This window comes from Suncus etruscus, chromosome 3, assembly GCF_024139225.1.
Source record: "Suncus etruscus isolate mSunEtr1 chromosome 3, mSunEtr1.pri.cur, whole genome shotgun sequence".
Classification (NCBI taxonomy): domain Eukaryota; kingdom Metazoa; phylum Chordata; class Mammalia; order Eulipotyphla; family Soricidae; genus Suncus; species Suncus etruscus.
The window spans coordinates 140497660-140515143 of record NC_064850.1 but is presented as its reverse complement, the minus strand read 5'-3'; the positions used below and the strand labels follow the sequence as shown (position 1 = coordinate 140515143).

The window sequence follows — 17484 nt, the reverse complement described above, 5'->3', positions numbered from 1 at the left end:
ATGAGCTGCAGCATATTGAGAGGAGGGTAATGCCAGAGTCTGCCTGAGGAACAGACCCTAGACACTACACCCAGAAATTGCAGCCCACCTCAGAGTAGATACCTGCCCTTGATCCCCGCCTACTCCCTCTGCTGAATTCTAGGGTACAGGACTCTCCCTGGCTCCTGCAGCACAGGTTGAGATCCTACCCACTCTGGTCTCTGTCCAGGTGCTTCTAGTAAAGAGGCAGGGAGTTGGGAGAGATCTACGTAGGCTGTGTGAGGTGTCTCCTGGGGCCTCTAATGGGCCTGTCCCTCAGGGTCCCTTCTGCCAGCCAAAGCTGACATAGGCCCCCAAGCACCTGCCATGTGGCCACTGGTAAACACTGGCCCCATGCCTGGAGAGGCTGAGCCAGAAACATTCCCACTCGGCCTCAAAGCTGGCCAGCAGCCTCTTCCCAAATGTGCCCGCCCAGACAGGAAACCCTCACACAGCACTCTTTACAGACTGCACTGCAAATGAACACATTGGCTGATGCCACGGTGTCCGCCACTTCTCCAAGAGGCGTTCAGTCTTCCCACAGAGAAAATGAAGATAAGCCACACCAGTGAAGAGGACTTCTGATGTGCTCCGTGTACCAGGGGCTCCCTCGGAAGGGCCCCAGCCTGGGACCAGCTTCTAAGTAATAGAACCAGTCTCACCCCCACACTTGGCCCTAGGGCCATGTCTCTAGGTTGAGTACAGAGTACAGTGAAGGGACTTATCCAAGGTAGGGTGGGGACTCAATGAAAAAATGTCTAACTGTGACCTCCAGCTCAGGTTCCTTCCTCCCTCTCCCTCTCTTTTCCCTTTCCCCCTCTCTCTTCCTCCCTCATTCTCTCTCTTCTTTTCTTTTCCTTTTCTTTTTGTGCCACACCCATCAATGCTCAGGAGGCTTATTCCAGGTTCTGCACTCAAGAATCATGTGGCAGGGGCCGGCGTGGTGGCACTAGAGGTAAGGTGTCTGCCTTGCCAGCGCTAGCCTAGGACAGACTGCGGTTCGATCTTCCAGCGTCTCATATGGTCCCCCAAGTCAGGAGCTACTTCTGAGTAGCATAGCCAAGAGTAACTCCTGAGCATCACTGGGTGTGGCCCAAAAACCAAAAAAAAAAAAAAAAAAAGAATCATGCTGGCTGTGCTAAGGGAACTATATGGAATGCAGAGGATCAAACCAGGTTGATCATGTGCAAGGCAAGCACCCTACCTGCTCCGCCCTCCCAAACCCCCAAATCCATTTCTTTTGATGGGCTGAGGAACTGAGAAGCACTGAAAGATGCTGGACAAGCTCAGACAGGGCTGGACATGCCCAGATGGGATAGACTAGAGCAGTGCTTCTCTGGCATCCTTGCCTCAGTCTATGTGAACCCAGCTTAGCCTTAGGTGAACCTGTCAGTGTCACCACAAAAGGGCACCACCAATCGCTAGGGCCTCTCGGTCTCTACCCTGGGAGCTCACTCACCACAGGGGGCTGCTGGAAGGTCCCAAGCGCAGGCACAGCAGGCACACTATGCAGCAGGACGGGGCCCTCGCTGGCGCTCACAGGGGGGCTACCTGTACCCTGGGCATCCACCAGGGTGCTCATCACCACACTCTGCTGGCTGCTCTGGGAGTCGGAATAGACGGTGGAGCCCTGGCCGCTGTCGAAGGTGCTGTCCGCTGCGAAGGACAAAGGCATAACTCAGAAGGGGGCCCTAACATCATCCCCATGATGGACCATAGGCACCTCAGAGGCACTCATGTGTTGCTGCACTTTCTTCTGCAAAGCAGAGACCTGGCTGCATTTCCAAGTCACACACATAGTGTGGGGGGCATCCCTTCAGATGGTCACAAAGAGGAGGGCAGGGGAGTCTTTGGGGCTGCTGTGAGACCACCCCAAAATGCCTTGACTCCTTGGCTCAATACCTGGCAGGTATGTGGTATGGGCAATGTGGGCTTCCAGGAGGACCCTCCTACAGCTCCTCACAAGACAGCTGCTTCTGACCTAGCTTCAGATGCATGTTGGCAACACCTCACCAGTACTGAAAGCAAAACCACAGCCCTCCACAGGGGTCATGAGACTATACAAGCCAGGGCAGCTACTGTGGGCAGCCCAGCCGGCTCTCTAAAACTGCCACTCACAGAGCAAACACAGAAACCACAGACCTCAGGATAATCTGACGCACTAGACAGACAGACCTACATGGCTGGGTCAGACAAGAATGAGAAACAAAAATCCTGCTTGAAGTGTCACTTTCAAGGCACTGCTTCCACACTTGAGGACTTGCCCTGTGTGCCCCAAAGCTGCTTCTAAGAAGGCTGACTCCCAATGTGAGCACCATGTCCACTTAGAATCTGAGCAAAGTACAAGGGAGTCGGTGGTGCTGCACGAAGAGGTGATTAGAACCTGTTCTAACTGGGGAAGACATAAAAAACGCTGGAATTTATCATGCAGAGCCAATTAGACAAGGGATTCTGATTTCTAATGAAATGGCTGTGAGTCATTTTCCCTTGGGGGACGATACGTACAGATTCGATATTTCAAATAAAATGAAGCTAACCAGATAGGTGGCATTTGACGTTTCTAAGTGGCCCTGTTTATTGCTCGTCCAATTAAATATTAATTTCAAAAGCCATTTTCAAGGCTGTCTGACAAAATGCAGGCACGCCACTAAATACTCTCTCCTGTGGAGCATGACATGGACTGTTGGCGCAATGAGGGAGATCCGGTAAATAGTCACCAACAAGAGGCTCACCACACCTTTGACCACTGAGGTGCTACCTGGTATCCTGCCACTCCTTGCCAAGCCCTCTTCCAGTGATGTATGTGCTGCCCACCACACCTTTGGTTCCACGTTACAATGCGCATGTGGCCTGCCTGTCACAGGGGACTGTGTGGTGAGGACCAGAAGCGATAACTCAGACGCAGATATGGGAGTGTCTGTACAGACTGTAGGCAGGTATTCGTGGATTCATGTGCGCCTCCCATGTGCCTCTCATGCACTTGTGCACCAGGTAAGCGTGTGTGTATGCACTGGGGAGTGCTACCTACATATGAGTGTGAGTACATAAGCACATATGCTGGGTGTATGTAGAGGCATGTGCATCCATGTTGGTATGCTCATGTTTACTGTGCATGCGCAATGTGTGTCTGTGCATTGTATGCAGAGCCTGTCTCTAGAATTCATAATGCATACTGGTCACATTACCTCCAGGGAAGATGAACTGGCAATATAAATGAGCTGAATCTCTAAGATTCAAGATTTTATATACAATGGTTTACTGAAAGGACAATAAATGAATGAATACCCTTCAAGAAGCATCCTGAGTTTTTTGGGGTTTTTTTTTTTCCCTTTTTGTGCCACACCCGGTGACATTCAGGGGTTATTCCTGGCTATGTACTCAGAAATTAATACTCCTGGCTTGGGGAACCATATGGGACACCGGGAGATAGAACCACAGTCCGTCCTAGGCTAACACCAGTAAGGCAGAGGCCTTACTGCTCCACGCCACTGCTCCGGCTCTGCATTCTGAGTTTTAACAGGACATGGTCTGACTATCACCAGAATGGACCTCCATTGGAACACACATACCTACAACTCTACTCACACCTATGTGATCTTCAATACCTAGAGATAGTCCTGACTATCTCTTTCCTAGTGCATCCAAGACTTCTTGATTCCTAGCTTAGAAATTCTTTGATGGGCCAAAGAGATAACCTGGAGATAGGGTGCTTGCCTTGCTTGCAGAAGGATGGTGGTTCAAATCCCGGCATCCCATATGGTCCCCCGAGCCTGCCAGGAAAGATTTCTGAGCCTGGAGCCAGGTGAGCAGTGTGCCAGGTGTGACCCATCAAAAAAAAAAAAAAAAGAAATTCTTTGACCTGGTTTTGAAATTTCCTTTATAGAACTTTCTCTACACATGAGTTACTGGCTTCAAATTCTTATTTAAAAAAATAATTTTATCAAAATTGTTATAAAAATTTTTCAAAGCAAACATGGGCAGGCTCCAGAGAAGAAACCATCTTGAGTATTGGTCAGCTGCTGATCAGAATTAAACAACCCACCATGAGATGCATTCAGCTGTTTTGTTTTTGTTTTTGGGCCACACCCGATGATGCCCAGTGGTTACTCCTGGCTATGCGTTCAGAAATCACTCCTGACTCGGGGGACCATATGGGACGCCAGGGGATCGAACTTCATTCTGTCCTAGGTTAGTGCATGCACGGCAGATGCCCTACCGCTTGGGCCACCACTCCGGCCCCACATTCAGCTGTTTTAATGATAAAGGGAAGATATGCCTATTGAATTAGCAGACCACTTCATCTGAACCACAGTCTAGTTGGGGAGACCTGTTCACAAGCCAGCCAAGAAAGACTACATCCCTTGGTCCAGTTAGCAGCACAAGTATGAGGGTGGAGGGCACCACCTACCCTCCTGCATTTAAAGCAGTGGGGTCTATTCTTTGGTATCCACAGGAGCTGTCATTCCCATCCCCTCACCCCAAACGTCAAACAATCCTTTGAACGAATGCCTGCTCGAGACCTCCAGGGCTGACTCAAGAAAGCAGAAGACTTGAGGGGAGCTGATAGACTATGTGGTTGCTGCAGGCAGCACCCACATGCAAGCTGTGGAGCTCAGGCAGAGTAAGGAAGAGGCTAGAGCTGCTCAGGCTCCACTGGCCGGTTTCTGGAGCTTACAGGTCTCCACCTTTCTTGAGAGTCGAAAGTCAAGGGCCCCAACATCCTCCCACCCCACCCAACCCCACCAGCCACTGCAGCTACTATAGCCATAGTACTCCACTCACTGCCCTGGATCCCCACACCAGCCCCGGGGCTGTACTCACAGGCCAGGGAGGTGGCACTGGCAGGCAGTACGGGAGGGAGCAGGTGCTGGTCAGCCTCAGGCTCCTCAGACTCAGGAGGGCCCGTCTGCGCATGGTAAGTCACCTGGACCTGCAGGGGTGCTGGCGGGCCTTTGGCTTTTTCAGGGCTCCCAGGGTCCAGTGGCTCTGGGGGCTGCAGTGCTGGCCAAATCCTCTCCCGTCGCCACTGAATCAGCGCTACTCGATCACGGATGGATTTAGCCACGATCTTCACATCACTCTCATGGAAGAATCCTGATTCAATCTACAAAGGAAGTCTTGTCCTTAGCAGAAGCAGTTGGCTCCACCCCACCCAGAAGAAGGATTCCCTGCAGCACCCTCATCTACATCTCTCAGAGGGCTCTCCAGGCCCCGTGTTGCCCCACCTCAATACTGACACCAAACATGGTCAAGGGGTAATCAGGCTCCTGGGGCCACTCATATCCGGGGCTGGGCAAGCCATGGGACACGTACAGTCCCAGACTCATCCTGCACGGCTGATTCCCAGAGCAGCCCAGTCACCCAGACCCCAGCCTTGCCAGGGCCAAAGCAACCTGGCAGCCTCTGTATACTGGCAATGAGGACAGGGAACCATGCCCAGCATTGTCCTCTAATCCCACGAGGAGGCCCAGGGCCAGGGAAGGCAGTGTTCTCAGTAACCTGAGCCCCATGAGACATGGAGCCTGGCAAAACTCTGATCCAGATGTATTCAAGTGAGCTGGTAAGGGGCCGCTAGGTGACAGGACACTTGGGGAGGACCATGGTAGTGAAAATGCAGGCCAATAGAAGCAAGAGCACAATGGCCAGGAGCACTGTAAAGGGGGTTTTCCAGAAAGAGACCTGAGCACAACCAGCTGTGCTGGAAGGAGTCAAGCAGGTAGTGTAAATTGTGGTTCACACACAGGTATGTCTGCACACACATGCACTCACATATTTATGTGCTGCAGCCTGTACTCAATTATGTGGACATGCATGTGCTGAACCACACTAGAGCAGCCTGGAGCCCTTACCAGGTCCACTCAGAGTTCATATGCCAGTAAAACACAGGATTTGATCCAGAGACAAAAGGCCAGGCCCACTCCTTATACCATAAAGTATATGAGTAAGGCTGTCAGACTCAGAGAAACTGCTGTGGACACACACAAGGGCAAACATTGCATAAGAGAGGAGCCAGGAGGCCAGCAAGACAGACACTCAAGACAAAGCTAGCAGAACGGGCTCCAGTAGTCTATAATGTGTGTTACAACTTTCAGGTACTGCAAGTGCTCTCTGGGTTCTCCCTACACTAACACAGCAGTACCCAGTCTTCTTACCAGTCCATCCCTAGCGGGTTAGTGCAGGGCTGGAGACCAGGACAGGATTTTTGTCTGTGCCCAGGCCACACCAGCAAGAGCCACAATGCCGAGCAAGTGCAAGGCTGCTAAGGGAGAATGGCCCATAGACGCACATCGCCTGTCTATTTTCTGCTCGTGACCCACTTTCCCTTCCATCTCTGTCTTCACAGCCAGCCCTCCCACAAGTCTCTCCAAGGTGTTTCTTCTATTTTTTCCAAAATGGGGTAGAATTTAGCTACATTCTGGGCCATACTGGAACATCCCGTTATCTGGAGGCCCTTGACTGTAGGTATGAGGATGCCCTGAGTCAGAGGCGCAGTCCTGCCCAAATGTCTAAGGGTCCAAGCCTGAGGTGCCACTGAAGCAGCAAGGCCTGACACGCCTCGGCTCTGAACACTGCAGCAATTCCACATTCTGACCCATCTACCATGCAGCCCCCAAGCCAACACCACAAGTTTCCAAAGAGCCCAGCGGTAGAGCTGGAGAGAGAGCACAGCGGTAGGGCGTTTGCTTTGCATGCAGCTGACCCAACAGACCTGGGTTCGACTCCCAGCATCCCATATGGTACCCCAAGCCTGCTAGGAGTAATTTCTGAGCTCAGAGCCAGGAGTAACCCCTGAGCACCACCGGGTGTGATCCCCCCCCAATAAAAACAAAAAAAAAAAAACAAAACAAGAGTCCAGCAGAGGGGACCCCACCACCAATCTCAAGAGGTCTCAGAAGCCAGGCCATGGAGACATCTGAGGGGTGGGCATAGTAGAGATAGGAGGGAAGCAGGAGCTGTCTAGGTCTCACTCTTGTGGCCTGGGGAAGGGATATGTATCCCACTTCCGAGAACACGGGCCCCAGAACTTCCTTTCTGAGGTTACTAGCCCTTTACAACTGGCATGAGGGGTCATTGCTGGCCATCAGCTTGGCATTCAGCTGAGTCCCTGGCTCAGGAAGGGTACCCAGCAGGGCTGGGATGTCAGCCCACAGGGTGCTATGGTCCGTGTCCTCTGACTGCAGGCCCTGCTAGCACCAAACAAGTACCTAGGGAATCCCAGAAGTAGCCCAGGCCTCCAGCATCTACCTGCTGAAAGGCTATGCCCACAACAGAAGCTCCAAAGACTTAGGGAAGGACACCCACAGCACACAGACCCAAATATGGGCTTGTCTCAGTGCACTCATTCAGGCAGCTCCTGGATGTGGGGTTTGCTCTGTCTCTTGAGCAGTGACAGGCACCTGTTTCCACACAGCCATTAACTTTTGATGGCATCACATCCTCATCAGGTCGCCATGAGTTGACAATATAAGTGGGAAGTGCTTGTACCCCACAGTGTCCCCAAAACATCAATGTACAGCATTGACTTCTGCAAGTACACTCGGAACACACACATCAGCCTCTATGCACAATTATGACTAAGCAGTGTGCTTGCATGGCAACTGCCCTCTTATGAAGGCCCGATAGCTGGTATGAGCCATGACTCCCACCCACTGCTTGGATCCTAGGAAAAAATACAAAGGATTCCCTGAGACCCAGAAAATGCTGAATTCCTGTGAGGCTGCAAGACTTCTGCACCTCCCTAAATTGGATATCTTGGTGATTCACACCTTAAATGACACAAAAGAAGCTTTGTCACAAATGACAGGGAGCCCAAAGGGTGCTGAAGGGGATACAGAAAGCCTGGCCCAGGGGCCCCCTCTTTAAACTCACTAATAGCACCTGCCCTGGAGCCCAAGTGAGTAGGGAGATCCAGCAAGGACAAGCTGGGGCCACACACATGGGGTCCACCTGTACCATGCAGAGAGGACAGGCTGTTCTGTCCAGGTCAAGAAGAGATGAATGATGCCAGGGTGTGGGCCAGGACCAAAGGAGCCCAGGCCCACTTGGGCAGCATTGCCTTAAAGGAAAGATCCTTTAGATGGAGCAGAAAGCAAAGCTGAAACTCTTTTTTTTTTTTTTTTTTTTTTTGGTTTTGGGGCCACACCTGGCAGTTCTCAGGGGTTACTCCTGGCTGTCTGCTCAGAAATAGCTCCTGGCAGGCACGGGGGACCATATGGGACACCGGAATTCGAACCAACCACCTTAGGTCCTGGATTGGCTGCTTGCAAGGTAAACACCGCTGTGCTATCTCTTCGGGCCCTGAAACTCTTATTTACTACTGGTGGAAATGCCATCTAGTACAGCCTTTATGGAAAACAATATAGAGATTCTTCAAAAAACTGGAAATTGAGCTCCCATTTGATCCAGCTATACCACTCCAAGGGATATACCCTAGGAACACAAAAGTACAACACAAAAATCCCTTCCTCATACCTATATTCATTGCAACACTATTTATAATAGCCAGACTCTGGAAACAACCAAGAGGCCCTTCAACAGATTAATGGCTAAAGAAACGGTGGTACATATACACAATGGAATATTATGCAGCCGTCAGGAGAGATGAAGTCATGAAATTTTCCTATACATGGATGTACATGGAATCTATTATACTGAGTGAAATAAGTCAGAGGGAGAGAGATAGACACAGAATAGTATCACTCATCTATGGCCTTTAAAAAAAATTTAAAGACATTACTGTAATAAGGCCCAGAGACAATAAAATTAAGGGCTGGAAGGGGCAGAAGGACTGGCTCACAATTTGAAGCTTACCATAAAGAGTGGTGAACACAGTTAGGGAAATAACTACACTAACAACTAGTATGGCAATGTTAAAGAATGAGAGAAGTAGAATGCCTGTCATGATACAGGCAGGGGCGGGGGGGGCGGGGGGCGCATTGGTGGGAACATTGCACTGGTGAAGAAAGGATATTCTGTTTATGACTGAAACCCAACTACGAACATGCTTATAATCATGGTGCTTAAATAAAGATTTATAAAAAAATAAGGAAGGAAGGAAGGAAGGCAGGAAGGAAGGAAGGAAGGAAGGAAGGAAGGAAGGAAGGAAGGAAGGAAGGAAGGAAGGAAGGAAGGAAGGAAGGAAGGAAGGCAGGCAGGCAGGCAGGCAGGCAGGCAGGCAGGCAGGCAGGAAGGAAGGAAGGAAGGAAGGAAGGAAGGAAGGAAGGAAGGAAGGAAGGAAGGAAGGAAGGAAGGAAGGAAGGAAGGAAGGAAGGAAGGAAGGAAGGAAGGAAGGAAGGCAGGCTGCCAGGCCCAGCACCAAATGATTGTGGGCAGGAAAAGGTAGAGCAGTGCAGGACACTTGGGGCAGTGCAGGGCATTTAAAAGCAGTGCAGGCCAGCATAGAAGGTTCTGGGTGGGGCACCATAGACAGAGAAGGGCGGGCATGCTCTTTGTTCCGTGCTTCTGAGACATCCACACCCCCACAGTAGCACCCACATTGTCCTTCCTATTCCAGTAACTAGCAGGGCACAGGCAAGTGGCTAGGACCCCATCGAGTACAGCACACATCTCTTGCTGAGGTTCGTGGGCCAGCATATGTGCAAGCATGTGTCTGTCTGGAGTTCAGCAGAAAGTCAGGCTATGTGTGCCAGGGAGAGGTGGGTCACTGGCATGTGCATGACTACTGCATGGAGAGGAACACTGTGCAGGGGCCTGGCCCTGACACTTCCCCACGTAATACAGGCTGCTGTGTGTTAGGCCCAGGGCTGTGGTTAGCACCTGGGAAGGTACAGGAAGGTCCTATCTTGGGCTCCAGCAGCAGCAGGATGTCACACCCTGCCAGGCGTGGCAGGGGCATGGCCACAGGCAGGAGGAGGGCCCTGGCCCATTCATCTCCCTCCCAAGCTCTGGTCCCAGCACATCCATGGCTGCAGGAAGCTCATCTAAATGGCCTCCACCCCCACCCCCGTCCATGCCAACATCAAGCTTCATCTAGCTCCCACCCTCCAGGTACCCTAGGAGCTTCAGGGTCAGCAGCCACAGCCACAGCTTTAGTCCTCATAGTACCCCCAACCTTCGCAGCTCCCCATAGCACCCACATCTAGGACCCACAGTGGCACCCAGACTTGTCCAGACTGCTGCCCCATCCCCTGTTCCTTGTCCACCCCAGGACAGTTACATTACCATCTCCTGGGCTACATCGTCTGGTGTCTCCCTCTCCAGGTCGAAGGTGAATTCTATAGCCCCATTGTCCTTGGGTTTGCCCTTCAGCTTCTTGGGGTCCTCTACCCAGAGCCGTAGGGCAATGGTGGACTTCCGGCCATGGTCTTCCTCGGCCAACTCTACACGCACGCCTGTGTCCTCCGCAAAAAAGGCATGGGTCAACAGGTCCTTGATCTCATACCTGGACAGGAAGAGAGGGGCCCGCAGGCACACCTGCTGAGGCCGAGCCCCAGAGGGCTGGGCTGAGAACCCACCAGCCCCCAGTGGCACCCCAACAGCCAACCCTCTGTACTCCCCGACCAGCACCCACCTATGCCCCACGTATTCCTCACATCCGTGAGGTGTCAGGGGCAACCCTGGGCTTAGGAGTGCCTGACCACTGGGTGTTGCTTCAGAAACCATTTTGTTTCTCAAACGCAGACCACTGAGTGCCAAGTTCCCCTGCAGCCAGCACTCACCTCTCCTCTTTATTTTTGCAGATACATTCCCCAATGATTTCCTTGATTTCGGGATCCACCACCTTCTCAAAGCTGGCTGGCTTGATGCCCTGGGAGGACAGAGCTGGGTCACTCAGTGCAGATGGGTGCAGGAGTAGCCTGTCTTTTTCCTATGTCCTCACCAGCCACAAGACTGGTCCCACTGGGCCAGAGGATATCATATCAGGGAAAAAGGCCACCAAAGACTCAGCCAGTACCACCTGTCACACCAGCCTGAACCTGGGAGTATGCACTCACTGGTTATGAGGGAGTGGCAGGGATGGGCTGAGTATACACTCACCAGGGACCCTGCAGTGGCCACCAAGGACACCAGACAGAGGAGGAAGACCCAAAGACAAGCCAGCCTAAGGAGTGGGGAGGGGTCCAGGAGTAGGAAGTTCGTGTGTTGGGAGACACAGACCACAGGAGCTTGAGCCATCCCTACTACTCCTCATGAGCACCCCCAGAACAACCCATCTCTGTGTGTGTGTGAAAGAGAAAGACCCAGATTTTTAGAGGGATACAGAGAAACCACTGGCAGCTCCCCCCAATAGTCCCCAGGGCCCCATTCCCAAAATGCCATGATTGCTGGGCTAGAACCCTGGACCACAGTGCTTTGCAGAATGTCCCCTGCAAGGGGGGGGGGGTCCCTGAGTATCCCCAACAGCTAGCAGAACAGGATATCCAGCTTCCCTCCAGCAAAAGCATCTGCCTACACTTTCCTTGTGGTCTCTGGTGGGTTCTCTACTGCCCTACAGTAGCAGAATGTGCCAGGACATCAGGAAAGAAAGGGCTGTTTGAGCAGACACATGAATCCAGGTCAGACGCAAGCACGTGGCTGACTGGCCCTGAGCCCAAGGTGCCATGATCTCCTATTCCCCCAGCATTGGATGCCATCAGGTAAAGGGTGAGAGTTCAGGGGGTGGGGTGGGGGATAGGTGGGGGGTGGAGGGATGGCAAGTAACTTCCTGTTCTGAGCTCCCCAGGAGGCCATGTGGTAGTGAACTATGGGGGTCTTGTTTCCTGAGTCCTGGTGGGGGTGGCAGGATTGGAGCTGAGTATTAGGGGGCGAGAAGTATTTTACCCCACCCCATTCAGGGTCTCAAGCTATTCCCATAGCTCAGGCAAGGCCCCACCCTGCCCCAGCTGCCATGGGACCTCAGTGCCCGGGTCCTTATCACCTCCTGGACAGCTGCTGCCCCACATCTTCTCAACCCACCTGGACCTACCTATGGGTAACTGCACCCATGAGTGCCACTGGCCAGAGGCCTGCCTCCCTTGCTTGCCTACCTCGGCAATACAGAGAGATCAAAACTCCCCTCTGTTCTCAGTTCTGAGGGACACACCTGATCTGTGCCCTGAGGGAGAGAATGAGTGGAGTGAGTCGGGCTACCATAGTTCCTGTCCTGGATTGCAGCTGCCAGGCCTTGGGGAGTGACAGGGCTGTGAGGGCCCCCACTTTTTCCCTCTGCTACTCCACAGAGGGTGGAGGAGTCTAACTACCGAGCAAAGCCAGATGATGGAAGCTGAGAAGCTTGGGCAGAGCAGAGGGCGGGAATTCCGCCAGTGGTCCCAGGGTGACCCAGGGTGACCCTGAAGAAGGGTCTGGAGCCAGTAGGGCTGCCCTAACAGTGCTTAAGACTCTGTGACCCACAATGGTTCTTCCTACTGCCAGGCTGGGGAGCGGAGCAATTGCTCAAGGTCTGTGTTCCCCACATGTAAAAGGGCATCTTCCTCATACACAACAAAGGCATGTATGCAAACATGCCTGCACATACATGTAGATACACATAGGTATGTGGTCGCATGCACACATGTAGGCACACACACTCCTCTGTAGTATGGGCGCAGAGCTATTCCTTAGTGGCAGAGATCCACTAGGCAGCGAGACTCACACAGGTGACCTTGCGGTAGATCTGTGCTGCGTTCTGGCACTCCGAGTAGGGGTACTCCGAAGTGGCCATCTCCAGCATGCACATCCCGAAGGCGTACACGTCCACAGACTCATCGTAGTGCTCCTCGTACATCTCAGGTGCCATGAACTCAGGAGTGCCTGTACCAGAGCAAAAGACACAAGGTCAGCCATTCTGCCCAGAGCTCCCCAGACCCAGACCCTTCTCATGCAGGGCTACCAGCAGCCCTAGCACCTGGCTCAAACAGGAGTGGCTTGCACACCCAAGTCTCTCCAAATCCTGCTAGAGCTCTTGACTGGACTGAGACTGTAGCCTGCTGCTGGCAGGCCCAGACACCAAGACTGCCCAGGAACAAGGCTGGACCTGAAAAGCTGATGAGGCCTTCCAAGAGGAGAAAGGTCCCCAGAAAGCTTCCCTTTGCAATGGCTAGATGAGCAGATGAAGACAAAAATGTTACCAAAAGAGGCCAAGGTGATAGTACGTAAAGCAGGGAGGACACTGCCTTGCTGTGTTCAATCCCCAGCATCCCCAGAATCTGCCAGGAATGACCCTGCGGTGTGGCCCCAAATCAAAACAAACAGAAAAATGTCACCAGTGACCAACAAGAAGCTGTGTAAGCCCAGGCAGATGGGCATCCTGACCAGTGCACCCGTGCTCCATGTCGGGCTATGACCAAGCAGGCCAGGCACAGGCAGCTGGACTGAAGAAATGTGGTGTCCCTGAGAGCAGAAACTCTGAGACCACACTCACTAGGAAAGTCTGTGGAGGTGAGACACTTGAGGCAGGTGAGAGACATATATACTAGACCAGGGGTCTCAAACTCGAGGCCCGAGGGCCATTTGCAGTCCTCCGTACAACATTTTGTGGCCCTGCCCTACAGGAATCTTTTTTTGTTTTGTTTTGTTTTAGTTGTTTGGGTCACACCCCCCAATGTTCAAGGCTTACTACTGACTTTGCACTCAAGGATCACCCCGACTTTGCCTCCTGCGGCCTGCAGGTAAATTGAGTTTGAGACTCCTGCTAGGCAGTCTGTGTGGTACAGGGGAGCCATGGCTGGTGGCACGGAGGGTGGGCTGGTGGTACACAGGGACCACTTTGATACATGCATTTACACTCAAACACAAACATACACAAGCACTCAGACACATGCACTTACATTAAAAACACACACACTAAGGCAAATGCACTTACACATACATACACTCAAGCATATGCATTTACACATTTACTTAGGCATATGTTCTACATATCTAAGACATACAATACTCAGACTTGTGCAATTATGTTCAGACCATTACTTACACACACTGACATCTGTACTCACATACTTGGAAACATGCAAACACATACATGCTCAGACAATGCATGCACATTGCATGCACTTACCTACACACATGAACTTATTTGCATCCAGACACACACTTAAAACCAGACACATGCAGTTACATATACATAAGCATTCAGTCACCCACTCTTTTTGTTTGTTTGGTTTTGGTTTTTGGGTCATACCCAGCAATGCTCAGGGGTTATTCCTGGTTCTACGCTCAGAAATCGCCCCCAGCAGACTCGGAGGACCATATGGGATGCCGGGATTCAAACCAGCGACCTTCCGCATACAAGGCGAACGCCTTACTGCTGTGTTATCTCTCCGGCCCCAGTCACCCACTCTTGAGTACACTTATATACATATACAAACACTCAAATATAATTACACACACACACACACACAAAGAGGTTTCCACACCCTTTTCAGTGTGGCACTCCTGGCCCTGTTAGCATCATACAGGGCCTTCAGGGAGGTTGCAGTTGAGGAAGAAAGTGAGGGACATAGACCAGAGAGATAGCACAGAGGTGGGGCATTTGCCTTGCATGTGGCCAACCCAGGAGGGACCCGATTCCCGGTACCCCCCCTGAGCACCGCTGGGTATGGTCCAACAACCAATGAATCAATCAATAAATAAAGTTTGGGGCCGGAGAGATAGCATGGAGGTTAAAGCGTTTGCCTTTCATGCAGAAGGTCGGTGGTTCGAATCCCGGCGTCCCATATGGTCCCCTGAGCCCGCCAGGAGTGTTTTCTGAGCATAGACCCAGGAGTAACTCCTGGCGCTGCCAGGTGTGACCCAAAAATAAATAAATAAATAAATAAATAAATAAATAAATAAATAAATAAATAAATAAATAAATAAATAAAGTTTAAAAAGTGAGGGACACACAGGCCAAAGTGTGGGGTTGCTAGGCACTGTAGCACAGGATCTCACCTATCACACTCTTAGCAAATGATGCTCTCTTAAGGGTGGCAAGACCCAAGTCTCCAATCTTCACAGAGCCTGTGGGCCCGGTGATGAAGATGTTGTCGCACTTGAGGTCGCGGTGGATGATGGGGGGCGTTCGGGTATGCAGGAACATCAGTCCCTTCAGGATTTGCCGGCACCAGCTGCGCAGCACCTTCGGCTTCATCACTTTGAACCGCTTCAGGTACCTAGAGGGGGATGAGAAACAGGTGGGGGGTGCTGCAGACCTGCGAGGGAGGCTTTCCCGGGGTCGTGTCCCTTCAAAATAGAAGACTCGTGGGGTTCATGGCTCGCAGGGCTCTGGTATGCAAGTCTGTGCACAACCATCCCAGTGGTCGTGGGTGCACTCACGTCTTCAGCGTCCCTGAGGTCATCAGCTCCGTCACCAGCACGATGCAGCGCTTGCCCCGGGCACTGGATTCCCAAAAGTCATAGAACCGCACGATGTTGGGGTGCTGTAGGCCCTTCAGCATTTCAGCCTCCTCCTTAAAGCGCTGCCTCTCCAGCTTAGTGAGCTTCCGGTCCTAGAGACAGACAGACAGACAGACAGACAGACAGACAGACAGACAGGTGAGCACACACCTGGGCAGGGACCTGCATTAACCCCCCTGGCCCAACATCTGCTATCCCAGGCAGGGCAGGTCAAGGGTTGCAGGGACTGTACTGAAAACCCCCACGGAGTACACCCTATTCCCAACTTCCCCAAAAATCCACCCACAGTGCATGGAGCCCCCCAACTCCCACCCCTGACACCCCAGAGCTTTCTCCATCCAAGTGGCAGTAAAGATAACAGACGGGTAGGGATGCTAGCAATGAGATAAGTAATAAAACCAAGATGTGATTCAAAGTTATTCAGTCACTTGCTCCTAAGTTGCCCCAAAAGTCTGAAGGCTGGATCCACTCAGGACACAGGAACTTAGGCTGTGATGAGGACATGAAAATGGTCTCCCAAAGTTCCAAGCAGTTCCCCTTGACAATGCCCTAACAACAGCGTCAGTTACACAGAAAGCCACATGTGGGTAGTTTGGGAGAAAATCTATAAAACCAACACCATAAAGGAAAAAGTTGCTTTCCCCCTTCTAGGGTATGGCCCACACCTCAACTTGTGGTGGAATTCTTTTTACATTATATTCAGCTATTCCCCTCTCTAGAAAGAAACTTATGTTCTTTCTCTCTTTCTCTCTCCTTCTTTCCCTTCTTCCCTCCATCCCTCCCTCCCTCCGTCCCTCCTTCCCTCCCCTCTCTTAATGATCTCTAAATGAAACTTTTATTTCATTACCCTTCTACTTCTGAAATTGCTTTCTGCAGAAGTTAACAACAGGCCAGTAAAGACCCTGGAGAGGACTCTGGACTGACTTTCTTTTCCTGTAAAGATGAATTTCTTGTTCCAGCCCTAGTTCCCAATTCCCCCAAGAAGTGAGGGGATACATTCCAACTCCGTGGGAATCAAGCAGGACCCAGGAGCAATCTGACCTGTGAGGCTGGGAGCGTGTAACCAGTCGCCAGCCCTGGCCTGGCCCATGGGAGACTCCCCTCTCCAGACTGCTACATCTCTCTTCTCTCCCCTAAGCAAGGTGCAACAAAACCATCTGGGGCTCCTTTCCCAGGCCACCTCCTGAGGACCTGCATGTGCTTCACACACAATTCTGAGGGCAAATTTCAAACCACAGCAGATTGGCACCATGTATGCTAAAGCCAAAGACCAGAGCCCAAAAAGAGCCAGAACAGAGCCTGGCTGCACCCAGCGTGATGCCAGAAGGGACCAAGTCATTGTCTATGCCAACATTTCATTGTCGCCCTTCAGTATTCCCCTACAAGCCTGAGACCTCAGCCTGGATCCTCCTGTTGCCAAAACCTTCCAATAAACCCTCTTGAATGCTCAAAACAAGCAATAGCATAGTGAATAGGGTGTTTGCCTTGCATGCAGCTGACCCAGTTTCAATCCCTGGTATCCCATATGGTCCCACATGCATTGCCAGGAGTGATTTCTAATAGCAGAGCCAGGAGTAATCCCTGAGCACAGGTGGGTATGGCCCAACACTCCCCCCCAAAAATCTTGAGCACTTCTCACCAGTTTCACCTGTATCTCCCCATGTAAACTTCACCTCCACAGGTGCCAGTGTGAACCCCAACTCTCTATTTGGATGCACATCCCAGCACAGTCCCTTCTTCTCAAAGCTCACACTAGGCACTCCCACCAGATGCTATAGATATCACCACAGTAACCCTGAAGAATAGGAGCAGACAGCACACAGCATGAGTGAACAGGAATGGGGCAGGGAGTTGGAGGTATGAATTAATGAAGGGGACATCAGAACAAAAAGAACACGGAGACCCTTCACAAGGTCCTCCCTGCTCCGGCTCTGGGGTGCCCGTGCCAATCCAGAACTAGAGGTGGACTCATGACCAGCCTGCTGGCTGGGGAGTAACTGCCCAGTGGCTGTAGCACTGTTTGCTTGCCCTCCAATCAAAAAGCTTGCATTAAAGAAGGATGCCCCCAAACTGCCCAGTTCCTCTACCAACTCCAAAAGAAAGTACAGCTCCTGATACTTCCTAGTTAGTCCA

General features: G+C 51.7%; 1 protein-coding gene across 6 annotated transcripts in view; it reads right to left on the bottom strand.

Annotated features, from left to right (window-relative positions):
- The window catches only part of WNK2 (WNK lysine deficient protein kinase 2), a 99493-nt gene that overhangs the window by 52715 nt on the left and 29294 nt on the right, over positions 1-17484 (bottom strand). For all 6 annotated transcript variants that reach the window (XM_049769939.1, XM_049769942.1, XM_049769943.1 and 3 more), the window contains exons 3-9: positions 15271-15443; positions 14887-15107; positions 12611-12768; positions 10698-10786; positions 10201-10420; positions 4840-5122; positions 1478-1674 (exon numbers count right to left, since the gene is read on the bottom strand). In XM_049769939.1, coding sequence (XP_049625896.1) covers positions 1478-1674; positions 4840-5122; positions 10201-10420; positions 10698-10786; positions 12611-12768; positions 14887-15107; positions 15271-15443 — 1341 coding nt within the window. The remainder of the gene's footprint in view (positions 1-1477; positions 1675-4839; positions 5123-10200; positions 10421-10697; positions 10787-12610; positions 12769-14886; positions 15108-15270; positions 15444-17484) is intronic.